The 14,817-nt window shown below is 38.7% G+C and overlaps 1 protein-coding gene across 3 annotated transcripts in view; it reads left to right on the top strand.

Annotated features, from left to right (window-relative positions):
- The window catches only part of LOC111869375 (zinc finger CCCH domain-containing protein 15 homolog), a 34,546-nt gene extending 21,587 nt beyond the window's left edge, over nucleotides 1-12,959 (top strand). For 2 of the 3 annotated variants that reach the window (XM_023860861.2, XM_023860863.2), the window contains exons 7-8: nucleotides 7,213-7,348; nucleotides 11,608-12,959. In XM_023860861.2, the coding sequence (XP_023716629.1) occupies nucleotides 7,213-7,348; nucleotides 11,608-11,732 (261 nt within the window). In that variant the 3' untranslated portion in view covers nucleotides 11,733-12,959. The remainder of the gene's footprint in view (nucleotides 1-7,212; nucleotides 7,349-11,607) is intronic. The other variant, XM_023860862.2, reaches the window with a different exon arrangement.
- The last annotated feature ends 1,858 nt before the right edge of the window (nucleotides 12,960-14,817 follow it).

Genomic DNA, 14,817 nt, shown 5'->3' with positions numbered 1-14,817 from the left:
AACTGCCATGTTGGAGATAGCCGGGTATCCACTCCTTATTGCCAACCAAAACGTGTCCAAAGGCACTTCAAGAAGTTTTAGTTTCAATGTTCTGTCTGCTTTTAAATCTGCGAGTTCCTCTTGTATATTAATCGGAAGATGTTGTGAATTCACAACAAATGGATCACTAACACAGTCGAAATCTTGTACACTCTCTCCAAAATACTTATTAAATTTCTGCTGCAGCATTTCTAAATGTTCTTTAATTGTGTCCATCACCACTTTATTGCCGTCAGCAAGTGGCCATACAGTCGGGGACATCTCAAACGACCCATCTGTAATTCTCTAACTAGCAACCAAAATTTGCGAACTACTTCAGAGCACAGCTGTGATAGAACTGAAACAATTGTAAAACGCGGGATCTCTACTCTTCAAAAGGAAGAAGTGACACTATACCGACTTATTTTTGAAATATTTATAATTTTAAATGAAGTCCTACAATTGGTGGGTGCATCATTACAGGAAGAAAGCCATATAGTTGAAGAAGCTCTAACTTCTAAGAAACAGGGGCAAATACCAAAACAGCGTTATAAAAGACAGGAAAACCCATGCTAATCCCTGCAGTTTTAGGGAAAAGCACGTACACTGAATATGCGGCAAGCATATCAAAGAAGCTGCGTAGATGCGAGAAAAATAAAAATAAATCAAGAATGTAAACTATGATATAACAACAACTGTGAGTAAATAATTTACGTTTAATTTCTTAGAATACAACATTACTGTACATAAAAAATCACAGCATATAATCTATATAAATAAAAATGTAAATGTTGGTTTGTTAGCCCACGAAGATCTCCAAAAGTTCTTCACTGATTGCTTCAAAATTTTGATACAACGTTGCATTCGAACACGCGCGTGTTTTTATGTACCTGTTATATACATGGCACACCTGTGACAGGTTGGTTGGTTGTTAAAGTATTAATTGTACTCAATATACTGTAACATGTTATACGTCGTCCATCGAATACCAACAGATCGGTACCTAGGAATAACCGTGGCAACGAACCGTTGAAACGGCGGAAATAATGCATTTCTGCGGCAACGAGCACAGAACATGTGAAATGGAACCCTGGGCGAAAGTTCCCTCTATTGCGTCCGAAACCAGGTTATAATAGTCTGGCTCCGAAGAGTTTTCGGTGATACTGGACGTGATAATAATTGTACTCGCTGGTGTAAAAGTGAGCGTTCAATAACTTATTCACTGAATCCGAGACATGCGTGGAAGTTATTTGTCGCACTGAATAGGAGACACGTGACCACAACAACATTACATAGGTAACACGCTACATATTCTTATTATCAAAGTACACATAAATAATGCAACAATTTAAAAGACATCAAAAATATGTCACTCACTAAAAATGTATTTTAATACTTTATGATGTTAAAATCGTTAAAAATGTCAATATGTCTTCTATCTATTTATATAAATAAAAACGTAAATGTTGGTTTGTTACCCTTCGAAGATCTATTATATACATGTCACACCTGTGACAGCTTGGTTGGTTGTTAAAGTATTAATTGTACTCAATATTAATATACTCTAACGTGTTATACGTCATCCATCGAATACCAACAGATCGTTGCCTAGGAATAACCGTGGCAACGAACTGTTGAAACAGCGGAAGTAATGCATTTCTGCGGCAACGAGCACAGAACACGTGAAATGGAACCCTGGGCGAAAGTGCCCTCTATTGCGTCCGAAACCAGGTTATAATAGTCCAGCTCCGAAGAGTTTTTCGGTGATACTGGACGTGATAATAATTGTACTCGCTGGTGTAAAAGTGAGCGTTCAATAACTTATTCGCTGAATCCGAGACGTACGTGGAAGTTATTTGTCGCACTGAATAGGAGACACGTGACCACAACAACGTTACATAGGTAACACGCGACATATTCTTATTATCAAAGTACACGTAAATAATGCAACAATTTAAAAGACATCAAGAATATGTCACTCACTAAAAATGTATTTTAATACTTTATGATGTTAAAATCATTAAAAATGTCAATCTATCTTCTGTCTATTTACATAAATAAAAATGTAAATGTTGGTTTGTTACCCTTCGAAGATCTCCGAAAGTTCTTCACTGATTGCATAGGATAAGAGGTTCCGTTGTGTAACAAAGGATGAAACCGGAAAGTATACTTCCATGGAAACGCAATAACAGTGGGCCGTTGCATAGGAATTGCCGAAACAACAAACACGTTTCCACGGAGATGAGAGGATAAGAGGTTCCGTTGCGTAACAACGGATGAAACCAAACACTTCTACAAGGTGTTCTGTGCTAGCATTTCCTAAGCAACAGATGAAACTAACTCTTCGATAAGGTATTCCCTATCCCATCCGAATTAGTTCTGATACTGCAAGTGGCAATTCTTGCAAAGTGTATAAGTGTAAAAGTGAAGAACAATAAATACTCGCATGACGTGCCCAAACACGTTACATCTATATAAATATAAATTGGATTTGGGCGTTGGAATTGGGCTGTGTCGTTTACCATAGCGTTCATTTCGTGAGTATAGTTTTATTTTTCATTGATTTTCATTTCGTTTTCTTAACCGTTCTCCTTTGCAATTGGCGGTGCGATTGAGCTGTGTCAATTAATCTGCATTTGAATTGAAATATTTCATTAGACTGAGCCACAGCAACACGTGGCCGGCTACAGCTAGTAAAGAATAAACAAACATCATCTTATTTAATCAGTGCAGTGGCTGAGAATAAAATACAAGCATATGAAACACGGTAACTGGGATAAAATAAAACGAATAAAATTCGACAATTAATTTCTTACAATAGGTAAAAGTTAACGTCACACCTTTCACCTTGTGACGGCTGTGCCGCAGTGCACCGGTTACAGAACACTGCCATAGAATAAGTTACAACCATATGTGTTCTTTATTGTCTGGAGTTTCCTCAGTCTCCTGTCTACAGGGCACTGGGATATGTCACTGGGTGTAAAGCAGATGCAACATCAAGCTGACCACTTACCTGCAGCTGTTGGTGAAGTTTAGAATGTGTGGAGCTGAATTTCCATTGACCTTATACATCTTTATCATTACCTTTACTCTTACTGAGTATCCTTTGAATTTCATGTAAAGCAGTAGCTTTCTAGATTTCTATTTGAGGGGTGCACAGTTTCAATTTTGACTTGGATTGCAGCTATGCTGACAGAGTTTTCGGGGTTTATATCAGTCTCTCCTAGTAAAGCTGGGATAATTCATGATTTATTTCAACCGTCTTCCAGTGCATACACTCATCTATCTCCTCCTCTCTCTCGCACTACATGGGGATAATTCTTTGAAACATATCATTTCCACAGCCTTCCCAGTCCTTACCTGATCACAGTCATCATTCCGTTTCATTTGGCATTTTATAACCATTGCAGTTGAAATACAATCAGTATTAGTCACATTTTATGTTTTACTGTCAGATATTATGTACAAATGTGTAAGAGGGGATTGGTAATCTTTGACTGTGTTCCTGAAATCATGTCCGTTTTAAATTGGCCAAAAAGAGATACATCTCTTGTACAGTCACATAAAGAAGTTGCAGGCAGCATGATTATTAAATGTGTTCAAATATTTATTGTACTTGATCCAGTTATAATTCAGTTTCCATTCACATTATAGTTGTCACCTCCTGCTGCAGTATCTTCATCAGGCTCACTTCCATCATCAGCTGATCATTAGTCACTCTTCAAAATTAGATTCCTGTTCCATGCCTATACACTTTTATCTGAAAGAGAAAATTATATTCTATTTGAGAGTAATACATTACGTATATCACTGTTGCCCACCAGTATAACAAGACTACACAGGTATCTGTATCTGAAACTTCCGATGATGTCTTCCCCATCACAACTTCTCCTGTCCCACCAAACTATAAACATATATCAATTTGATGTATTTCTTATTTTATTTCAGTTATACTGTAATGATAATATTGTAACATATTTGCGCTATGCAGGATACCCCCTCCCCGCAGTGATGTAACAGCACTACCCACTGTGACGTAACAGGGGACACCGCTGTTAACACGAGGCAACAGGGAACGGTATAAAAGCTGGCTGAGCAGTATGTGAACAGAGTGTGTGATCAGGAGTGACACAGTGCGGATCGTGAAGTCACTGAGAGCAGTGGAAGTAATTGTGATACTGCAGATGGCAGTAGTGGTGAAACTGTGAATTGTATAAGTGTAAGAGCGAGTGTTCAATAAATTCGGTACGTCCAAGACGGCATGAAGTTATTTGTCGTGTAACATACCCAACACGTGACAATTTGGTGTCAGAAGTGTCTACGAACTTAAACACGCCTCGATCTAGGAAGAATTATTGAATTTACGAGTACATCGAGTGTTGTCCTGACAAAAAGAGAGAGAGAGAAAATGGAGCAAGACATTCAACTAATAATTGAAATGCTGAAAGAAATGAGGTCCGACCGAGAAAAGGCAGACACCGATAGAAAAGCCTCGCGACAAGAGATTGCCGCAGAGACAGAAGCGATCAAAGCAAGGAAGAAAGCCATGCGAGAAAATAGGGGTGCCAGCCACAAGGAGATGGTGCCTGAACTCAAACCCGAAATGGATGTAAAGACGATGGCCTGCCAAGGGATGATGGAATGTCTAGAAGAAGAAGAGTCGGCCTCACTGGACAGGAAACCTGAGGTGGCAGAACAACAAGATGTCCCAGTAAAAGATGCCATAGTGAAACCGGCCAAAGGACAGAAGAAGCAACACGGGCAAGAAGCAAGGTGCAGGGTGACGTGGAGAACCAATGGAACTGACCTGAGGAGATTGTGGATCCCGGATGAAGTTGGCTGCCGCCTGCAGGAAGGTGTCCCGTCATGCAACAGTGGCATGGTGCAAGAGGAACATCTTCAGAAAAATTATGACCCATGGAAATTGTGGACCACAGAAAGAAGTAACCTCAGCCATAAGGAAGATTACATGCTGTGCAGGACACAGGCATTATGAACAAAGCCATGGCAATGTGGTACAAGGAACCCCAAAAGCACAGATGCTTGGGAGGAGATATTGAATGAGACCTGAATGCAAAAATGGAATTAAAGACCAAGGCGGCAAGCGGCCGCTATAGGAGAGAAAGAAGAGAGCAACCACAATCAGTATCGGAGGGTGCATCCCAAGACATCTGTCACCTCTGGGAAAAATAGGACTGGCCTATAAGAAGATGCTAGAGCTGGAATTCATGGAGCGAGCAGTAGGAACTTCCAGTAGGTTACCAAAAATGAAGAATTGGACCTTGTGGAGGGGTTGGCCCCCTCCAAAACGGAAAAGACAACGGATCTAGGAGGAGTCAGTAATATAGAAACACTGGCCTCCCTGGCATGAATGGAGAATGAAAGTGAGGAGTGAACAAGATACAACGCTGGACCATGGAATTGTTCGGGACAAACAATCTTAAGAAGGGAGTGTATGTAACAGCCGGAGGATAGTCGCTGCAAGAGGAGTAGCCGGACAACAACAAAAAAATACACGCAAGAACAGCCTTCAAAGAAAAGGAACGGTGATGTACCGTTAGGCTGTTTGGGATGAACAATCTTTAGAAGGGAGCAGTGTGACATATTTGCACTATGCAGGATCCCCCCCCCTCCAGTGGTGACATAACAGCATCCGAGCCACTGCTGCGGCTATGGTAACAGGCCAGTAAACACTCTGCCCCCCCCCACAGTGATGTAACAACACTTCCCACTGTGACGTAACGGGATACTGCTGTTAACACAAGGCAACAGGAAACGGTATAAAAAGCCGGCTGAGCAGTATGTGAGTAGAGTGTGTGATGTGTGATCAGGAGTGACAGTGTGGATTGTGAAGTCGCGGAGAGCAGTGGAAGTAATTGTGATACTGCAGATGGCAGTAGTGGTGAAACTGTGAATTGTATAAGTGTAAGAGCGAGTGTTCAATAAATTCGCTACATCCAAGATGGCGTGAAGTTATTTGTCACGTAACATACCCAACATGTGACAATATGTTTGAAACTTCCAAATACTGTTTACCTTCTAGCGTCACATCCCACTACCAATCTGAAATATAGACACTTAAGTGAACTTTTATTTCATTCTTCCTTGTGACACAGAGATCATCTGGCAAGACCTTGAACAGTGTGAATGGCATATTGACAGAATACTTACATGAAAATTATGTGAGTTGATGACTGGAATTCACTGTCTAGCAATGCCCCTCCTAGAGTAAATGCTTATAAACAGCACACCCTAGGAATGCGTAACAGAAGTCTGTCAGAATATTACACAAAATTCCAATGCAATAGCTGCTATGGATGGCTCAGAATAAAGGGGTATATTAGTCCTGCAGTGCTGAAACACTCAACCAGCTGGGTCACACATACATCCTTGCAGTAGTGCTAAACATATGGGTAAAGGTTAATGTTGTTCGTGAATGAAATACAGGATAGAGATATTTGGTTAAGAAAAACATGACGTTTCAGAAACTGGATCTGTTTTCGTCCTCAGGTGAGGGAAAACACCTGTTCTCTTGGGTCCCTTAGAAAGAGCTAGCCTCAATCCAGTAATTGAGGCTAGCTCACCTGAGGACGGAAACAGATCCAATTTCCGAAACGTCGTGTTTTTCTTAGTTATCTTAAAACCAGGACGATGGATAAAGTCCGAAAACCAAATATCTCTATGTGTTATACACCATCGTCAGAACCCTATAGGAAATAAAGGATGTCTACAGGATGGAATGAAAAAGTTTGACCTGGGCTCTGTCATTTCCGGGTTTGTTCTTTGCACATATTATGTAATTAGTGAAATAATTCTTACAGACCCTCCATATTTGCTATACACCTGATTCCTTTCCTTGCCAGTTCAGCTGATTTATATAGGATTTGAGGTTCTCACAGCAGTGATTATGAATAGGTCTTATCTTCTGGGATATAACGTTGTGTAGTGTTTTGAAAGTTGCCAGACATTTAGGAGGAATGTGTTGCATTCCTTGCTACCTGCTTCATGCTAGTTTCTTGGCAGCAAGTTCCTCCAAAACATTAGTTACCTTTCAGCAGACCACATGACATTATGTTTCAGAAGATTCTTAGCTGATTTATGTTTGTGAAAATTCTTGTAGTAATATCTCAGTGTTGGTTCTTTACATAGTGGTGTCAGTTTATACAGAGGTTCTCTCTTTTGTTATTTTGGTAGTACCGTGAGATTCAGTTGGATGCCTTGGCCATGGAGGCCCAAGAAGTGGATGGAACAGGAACTCAGGCCTCTGAGGATCGCTTGAAATGCAAGGAGACCAATCGCAGCACAACAAATGGGGAAGTCATCTTATCTGGTCTGTTACTGCTTTTATCTTTACATACTTCATTTGAATATTGGCAGCTGTAAAAGCAATTAGTTTGTATTCATATTATTTATCATCATCCTAGTACTGGGTTTCAGTTGGCCTCATATAGGAATTACAAAACAAAATCTATTTTAGCTTTTCAAATGACATCCTAAGAATTTCTCTGTTTATTTCTTTCTTTCTCTCTTTTGTTGTTGTTGATGTTATAGTGTAATCTGCTTGGGCTCATTTGTCACTAGATCATATGTCTTTTCCAGTGTCTCTTAACATTCGTAATTGTATTTCATTTCTTTTTGTGGTCAGAAATTGTGTAACCTCCTGTGTGCTTCATGAAATGCATGTCAGCTAACGTATTAAAGAAAAGCAGTGGCACGCACACAGAGAACCTGTACAAAATAACACACAAGTTGTGCTGAAAGCAAGAGGTAGCCACTGCAGCACATATAAGCATAGAGCAGGTATCCCTGTGATTCTGGTTTTTTAATCTAAATTTAAATTTTAAATATTAAAGCTAAATGAGTAGGTAAGTAAGTAAATGAGAATTTAAAAATTTTAACCAATCGACATGTGAGTATTCATAGAACACAATTGACAAAATCGACAAGGGGAGTTTTGGAATATCAGGTGCCGATTGACGACAGAAAATGAACAATTGTAAATCTGGAATTGAAATGTTAACATTGAGTGCAGTGTGACAGCTACATGAAGTGAAATACACCTGATGATGACTGATTATGGCCGAAACATGTAGTGTGAAAGAAGGGGGACAAGAACTACAATAAAGTGTTACATTTACGGCGGAGTTTATATTATACATATAGAAGCGTGGAATGTAACAGGATGCTTAAATATAATATACCTAATACTAATTTGATTATTCTTCATTTGGGGCATGCGGAAGCATAGTTGGTTGAGGCACTGTGCTACAAGCCAAAAGATTGCGTGTTCAAGTCCCATTGAGGTGGAATTTTCAATTGTCCTAATCCTTCCAGCCCCACTATGGCCCTGAGGTTAACTCAGCCTCTAACAGAAGTGAGTACCAGGAATATTCCAGGGGGGTAAGAGGCGGCCTGGGCATAAGGCTGACAGCCTCACCGCCAGTTGTCTAGAGAAAGCATGGGAGCCTTGATGTCTCACAACCCTATGGACCTTCATGCCCTGCTACAGAGATAGCTTTACCTTTTTATTCTTCCTTATGGGCCGTGCTTATGGTCCAGCAAGATTTATAACTTTGTGTTTTTGTGCGTGATGAGACTAATGATCTTCTTAAGATTTGGTTTATTGTGCCAGGGTTTTAGTGTAAAAGTAGAGGGTGAAATTCATGTGCTTAATTAATTAAGCATGACACCATGAAGACATGGGGATTGGAGGTATAGTTCCATGTATTCTCAGCCTCCTCACTAAATGGAGGTGAGTGGTCAGCGTCACATCACAGCCACTTTACCCCCAGTCCCCATTAGGCAAATGGCTGGGTGGGCCCCAGAGCTAGTCTGGAAACTGAAGAAGAGAAACATCTCCTGCCCCTGCAAGGAATGAGAGGATGTTAGTATAAGGGATTGTATATTTGTTGGTTAATGGCTAATGGCCTGGTCTTCACTAATAAGCTATTTGTCACCTAGCAGCCCAGAATTTCTTAAGTGAATCTTCCTCTAACAGTAAGACATTACCAGGAAATCATTTACACCCATCTCTTCATGGTGATAAAACATACAGTTCAGCATATGAGGAGTTTTAGATCTGTGTGGATCAGGGGTCTCCAAACTTTTCGAACTGCGGGCCACATTAGATAATTCAGCACTTTCAACAGGCTTGATAAAATGAAAAATTAATAACTCTAGGTATATGAGTTTTATTGAAAACGCAGAGTTTCATAAACTAAATACAAAGGACGTGAGAATAAATTATCGTATATTAATGACAACAGACAGTAAGTAGCAGCAAATGCTCATATTTTCATCACAAATTATAATAAAACAATTAATGTGAATGATGGAATTCTTTTTGATTATTATAATCTGATTAAATTGAGGTTCAAATTTTGAAACACTAATCACAAGTAGCGACTTTAAATGTTCATTGGATAAATTTGTCCTGTATTTCGACTTGATGTACTTCATCTGAGAAAAAGTTTGTTCACACAGATATATCATCCCAAAAATGCAGATAAATTTACAAGCAAATTTCTGTAAATTTGGAAATTGCTCAGAGTTCAGAAATTTATAAAATTCGATCAAATTTCCTTCCTTGCATTTGTCTTTAATATGATAATTTTCCTGAAGTTCAATAATTTCCATTTGAATTTGACTTGGGACATCTGCAGCATTGCAGTCAAACAGATTTTGAAACAATCTAATTTCCTGAACACTGGAATCCAAATCAGGAAATCGGTTCCGAAATTGTTCCTTCAAATCTGAAATGACTAAATTTGCAAACGAGGAAGGAAATTCTGCTTCACCCTTTTTATGCAACTCTGCACAGTATAGCATATGAACAAAGTTACAATTTTTCACTTGGTTTTCCAAGAAGTATGAACTTTGTTCTGAATGCCTTGATAAGTGCAAATAAATCCACAGACTAAGTTATTTTCACCCTGCAACTTTAAATTCAAATGGTTCATATGGTTCGCCATATCAGCAAAAAATGCAAATTTCCAAAGCCCCTCGATATCTGATAAAAGTGGTTCGTGATGGTTTTTTTCGGTAAGAAATATATCAATTTCATTCCTGAGCTGAAAGAAGCACGAAAGAACCTTTCCACAGCTAAGCCATCGAACTGCAGTATAATATGTCAGGTGAATAAGCTCAGAATCACATTTACCAGTACTTATCGGAAAATTAGTTCAATTGGCGCATTTCTGCACGTGGCCCACGGACCGTAATTTGGAGACCCTAGGTGTAGATGATGAGCAAGGCAATTACATGAGTTGCAACATTTGCCCTTTTTTAAATTAAAGTTTTGTTGAAACAGGCTTTATTCCCATCTTGATACATAAGTTTTCGTAGTTGTTTCTTTATTGCAAAACTTCTAATATTTTAATTTTATTGAACATTTCATACACTTAAATTTCCTATAGGGTTTGTGTTTAATGTCACTTGTTGTCTGTCATGGTTGATAACAATACTTTATGTTTCTAAGCAAAACCATTCATACCATGAGAGGAGAAAGCGTAGTTAATTAAAATGTCTGGCTATAGGATGAATGTTGGATATTCAACCCACAGCAGGAATTTTGCTTTTTGACTAATGTGCAGATTGGTTCTGGGGACCACGTAGTTGAAACTGAAGACCCTTTACCCAGGGATAAACTGACTAGAGCTTGAATCTGACCACTCACTTTCATCTAATGTCCAAGTTAATAATACATGTAGCTTTGCCTCCACTTCTGTATGCCATAAAGTTGCAGTGCTTAGACATAAGAGCAAATTACCGTTTTACATTCACCATTAATGTCACAATATTACTGTAACATTTATACCTGTTTGGAACAGTTATTGTCTTCCCACCACTAGCCACTTATAATCTTGATATCAGTTTGTCTTTGTCTACTACTGTTTCATTGTAATGCCATTGCACTGTCCTCTTCATGCAATTTATCCCTCCTCTACTTGATACGCGGCACACACTGTTCATGTCTTTCTCTCTGTGCTGCTCATAACGTCTGTGCTACTTACCAGTTTGCTTGAGACTCTTCTTGTACCTTGCACTGAACTAACATGCAATTTGCCACAGACCATGTCTGCACTGGCTGTCCACACTCAACACTCACTGTTTTCTTTTTGTCTTGCAATCACTGATTTGTGGCTGCATCTTTTCTAGAGATCTGTTGTGGGTTCTTGATTACTCCTTGGCCTTTGACAGTCTCCTAAACCATCTAGAGGGAGGGGGAGTCTTGGTGTTTCCCAGAAGAGAGGCACATATAGACATCCCTCTTCCCACATTCAAATCACTCAGTATATCAACATTAAGAAGTCATCATCAGGTGCATTCATTGTTTTTTGTATATTTTTTGTTGTTGTTCCTTTACATATTAGTCTTAAAGCTTTGTTCAGCTTCATCACTCCATCTTTTTGTGGACCTACTGTCATTTCCTCTACCTTTCAGTATATATTGTATTTCAATACCTTATGTGATAATCACTCCTTAAGCTTTTTAACCGCATGGGATAACCATTTTGATTTGTATGTTTTAAAATTTAGCATATTATAAGAGGTATATTTATTAATTCAGTCAACTTATCGTTTTGTCCAGAAGATCCAGGTGGAGGAAGTGAGGGTGCTACAGCTATTCCTATTAACGAGAATTTGTTCATTGATGATGATGAAGATTTAGATGACCTAGATGAAGCATTGGATGACCTAGATTTGGAACAGTGACCTTGGTGACAAGCCAAGTCTGGTCTTGGTTGTCCACCATTTGTAGGATGTGTAATTGTGAAAATTGTGCATCTAAATACAGTGTTTAAATTATTAACATCCTATTTTGCAAAGGTGTTAAGTGTTAACAAAAACTGAAATGACACTTCAGGGAAGTTTCTCATTATCGGTCCCCTATCCTAACATCTGTAGTTCTGTAACGAATTTGAATATTATTCACTTCACGTAGTACTGACGTTATATGAAAAAGTGTTGGTTAAACGAAGGACCTTGTGATAAATGTTTGACTAGTGGTTCAGGTACTGTTTACAATTTTTGTGCTTGCCTGTGGCTACTGTCTAAGCCCCAGACTTTAATTAGACATTTACAGTTTTATAATATAATGCAGTGTGTTCAGGTGAGGTAAAAACATGATGCTTGCAACAGCATGTCAGTAGTTTCCTGCATGACTGTAGAGATAACAGTGCAGGAGGTTCCCTTAACTTTAGCGCTCTCTCTCTCAACTTAAACTGAACTTCATTATTGATTGTTATACAATGCTGACAGAAACTTACTATTCTTTATAAGAACTGCTAGGACTGACCCCCTTCCCCGCTACTTGCAGGTATGCCTTTTAGTACATAAATAAATGTATCAAAACATTTATGAAGCTCTGAAGTGAATAATTCACTGTGCACACCACACCACTACTTGTGGAAAAGACAGAAAGATTTGAGTAAGTAGAACTTTCACGCACTACTGTATCAAGCACACCACATTTGTTAACTGCATGAGTGGCTGTAGTGTTCATAATGTTGCTGCATCTTCTTTTTTCTTTGTTACATATGATCATGTTAGTACACACAATATAAAAGTATGGAGTGAAAGAATCATAATGCTGGACAACAAGTGTTATTACAGAGCATAATAGAGATATGGTGTGCTGTGTCACTTCAGGATGTCAAAATGTGTCGCAAAACTTGTTTGTGTGTTGCAGGCAGAAAGGGGTCAGTTCTAGTAGTTCTAATAAAATATGGTAGGTTTGTATTACCTTATTGTAGTAATCAGTAATGCAGTTCTGTTTGGTGAAGGCATGGAAATCCCCTGCAGCATTTCCCCCATCCACACGGTAAACTACTGCCATGATATTGCAAGCAGGCTGTTTGAGTCCAAATGGAATGAACTGTACATGAATTTTGAAATGTTTCCTGGTTGGAGTAAATAACACATATTAAAGAATAAAATAAATTAATATGTGTGAGTTTAAAAAGATGTCCTTTTCTGTCAAATAATGGTAGCATCAGATGAGCAACAATTAGCATCTTCTTGCTATTTTTATGGCAGTACTCAGCCACAATTTGAGTGCAGGCTACTGTTTTAGCCCCCACTATTTCATCAAACATTTACAGTATGCCAGTTTTTAAGAGTTGTTTTGCAGGTGTTGTAAATCTAACAGATTCAAAAAGTAATTAGACTGGAAGTAGATTTGGGAAGTTTATGTTCCTCTCTGATGTTGAAAACTTCACTTAAAATGAACTACTCTTAGATCATATGAGTTCATTTTAATGATTAATTATTTATTTTACTGTTCTTGTTTTCTAGTGGAGATACATCAATAGTTGTGGATTTGATCAAGTTGAACTGAAATGTATAATGCTGTAAGCGTTTCCTAATGAATTGTATGAATGATCAACAGGCATGGGCAACTTATGGTTCACCAACAGAATCTGTCTTTGTACAGATTCACGTAGCAGTAAATTTCTTCTGTATTCTCCTGCTTTGTATTCCAGACATTCCTGGATTCAGAATCTGAAATCAGACATTTAACTACCCAGGTGTTCTCCAAGAACTGACGTAACCAAAACAAAATAAATAAAGAATGGTTCCATTTATTCAAAAGTGAAGAAGGCAGTAAGGGAGTGATTAGAGACAGACAACTGGAATGGGGAAGAAACCCTAGCAGGCCTAGCCACTACTGCACTCCTTTTAGAAAGTGCAAATGATTATTCTGTTCCCTTCTATTTAGACTGGATGATTAAGGAGAAAGTCTATACACTGTTGGCATTGTAGCTCTCTAATATCATTTTTGTACTGTATAGAATGACTTCCTGCAAAATATAAGCAAGGTGTAACTAAAATGCACAGTACATTATACCAAGAATTCATAACTTCACGAGAAATTAATACCACAATGAATACTGATTATACAAAGTTTAAAGCCTGAAAAGTCTTATGACCAGACTTTAGGAGATTGTTGAGATAATTTGGAGCAGAAAATGTAAACAGTTAATTGTCCAATTCACCATTTCAGAGTTATGACATTTCAAAATTTTAGTCTTATTTTTTTATGTATATTCCTGTGGTGGAGCCTTCATAACCTCTCAAGATGGCTCATACTGCACTCACATGTGACTCACATTACTTCCAATGGCAAAGTGCTGATAGCAGCAAAATAAGATGCCACAATTAACTAATGCAGAATATTGGCAATTATGCTGATCTGCATTTTGTGTATGGCTTTTGAGATGGAAATGCTAGAACAGCATCGAGATATTATCAGCATTGTAGCTAGATTGGAGGCAATTGAACAAACGTGTTTGCAATGGTATATCACAGTCTGAGGGATACAGGGGCATTCATGCCACCAGCACATGACCATGGCAGACACAGCATGCAGAATGAAAATGTGTTAGATCGTGGTAGACTTGAAAGGATTGTGATGGTGGTGTACGAGGGGGGACCCAAAAATAACCGGAATTTATTTTTGTTATTTTTTATTTTTGCATTTTTATTGAACTGTATATTAGTCCCCTTCAAAGTATTGTCCATGTGCATTAATGCACTTGTCCCAACGCTTTTGCCATTGCTCAAAACAGCGCTGGAAAATTTGAGGCTGGATACTGTTCAAAGCCTTTAGCATGTTTTCTTTGACTTCATCCACATCATGGAATCGCTTTCCTTTCAGACTTCTCTTCATCCGTGGAAACAAAAAAAAAAGTCCAACGGAGCCAGGGCGGGTGAGTAAGGTGGATGAGGCACAATCACCATGTTGTTGCTTGTCAAAAACTGTCCGACCGTCAAAGCTGTGTGGGCTGGAGCATTGTCG

Source organism: Cryptotermes secundus, unplaced genomic scaffold (genome assembly GCF_002891405.2).
Source record: "Cryptotermes secundus unplaced genomic scaffold, Csec_1.0 scaffold584, whole genome shotgun sequence".
NCBI lineage: Eukaryota > Metazoa > Arthropoda > Insecta > Blattodea > Kalotermitidae > Cryptotermes > Cryptotermes secundus.
The sequence above is the reverse complement of the archived record's forward strand: the minus strand, read 5'-3'. Positions and strand labels throughout refer to the sequence as shown.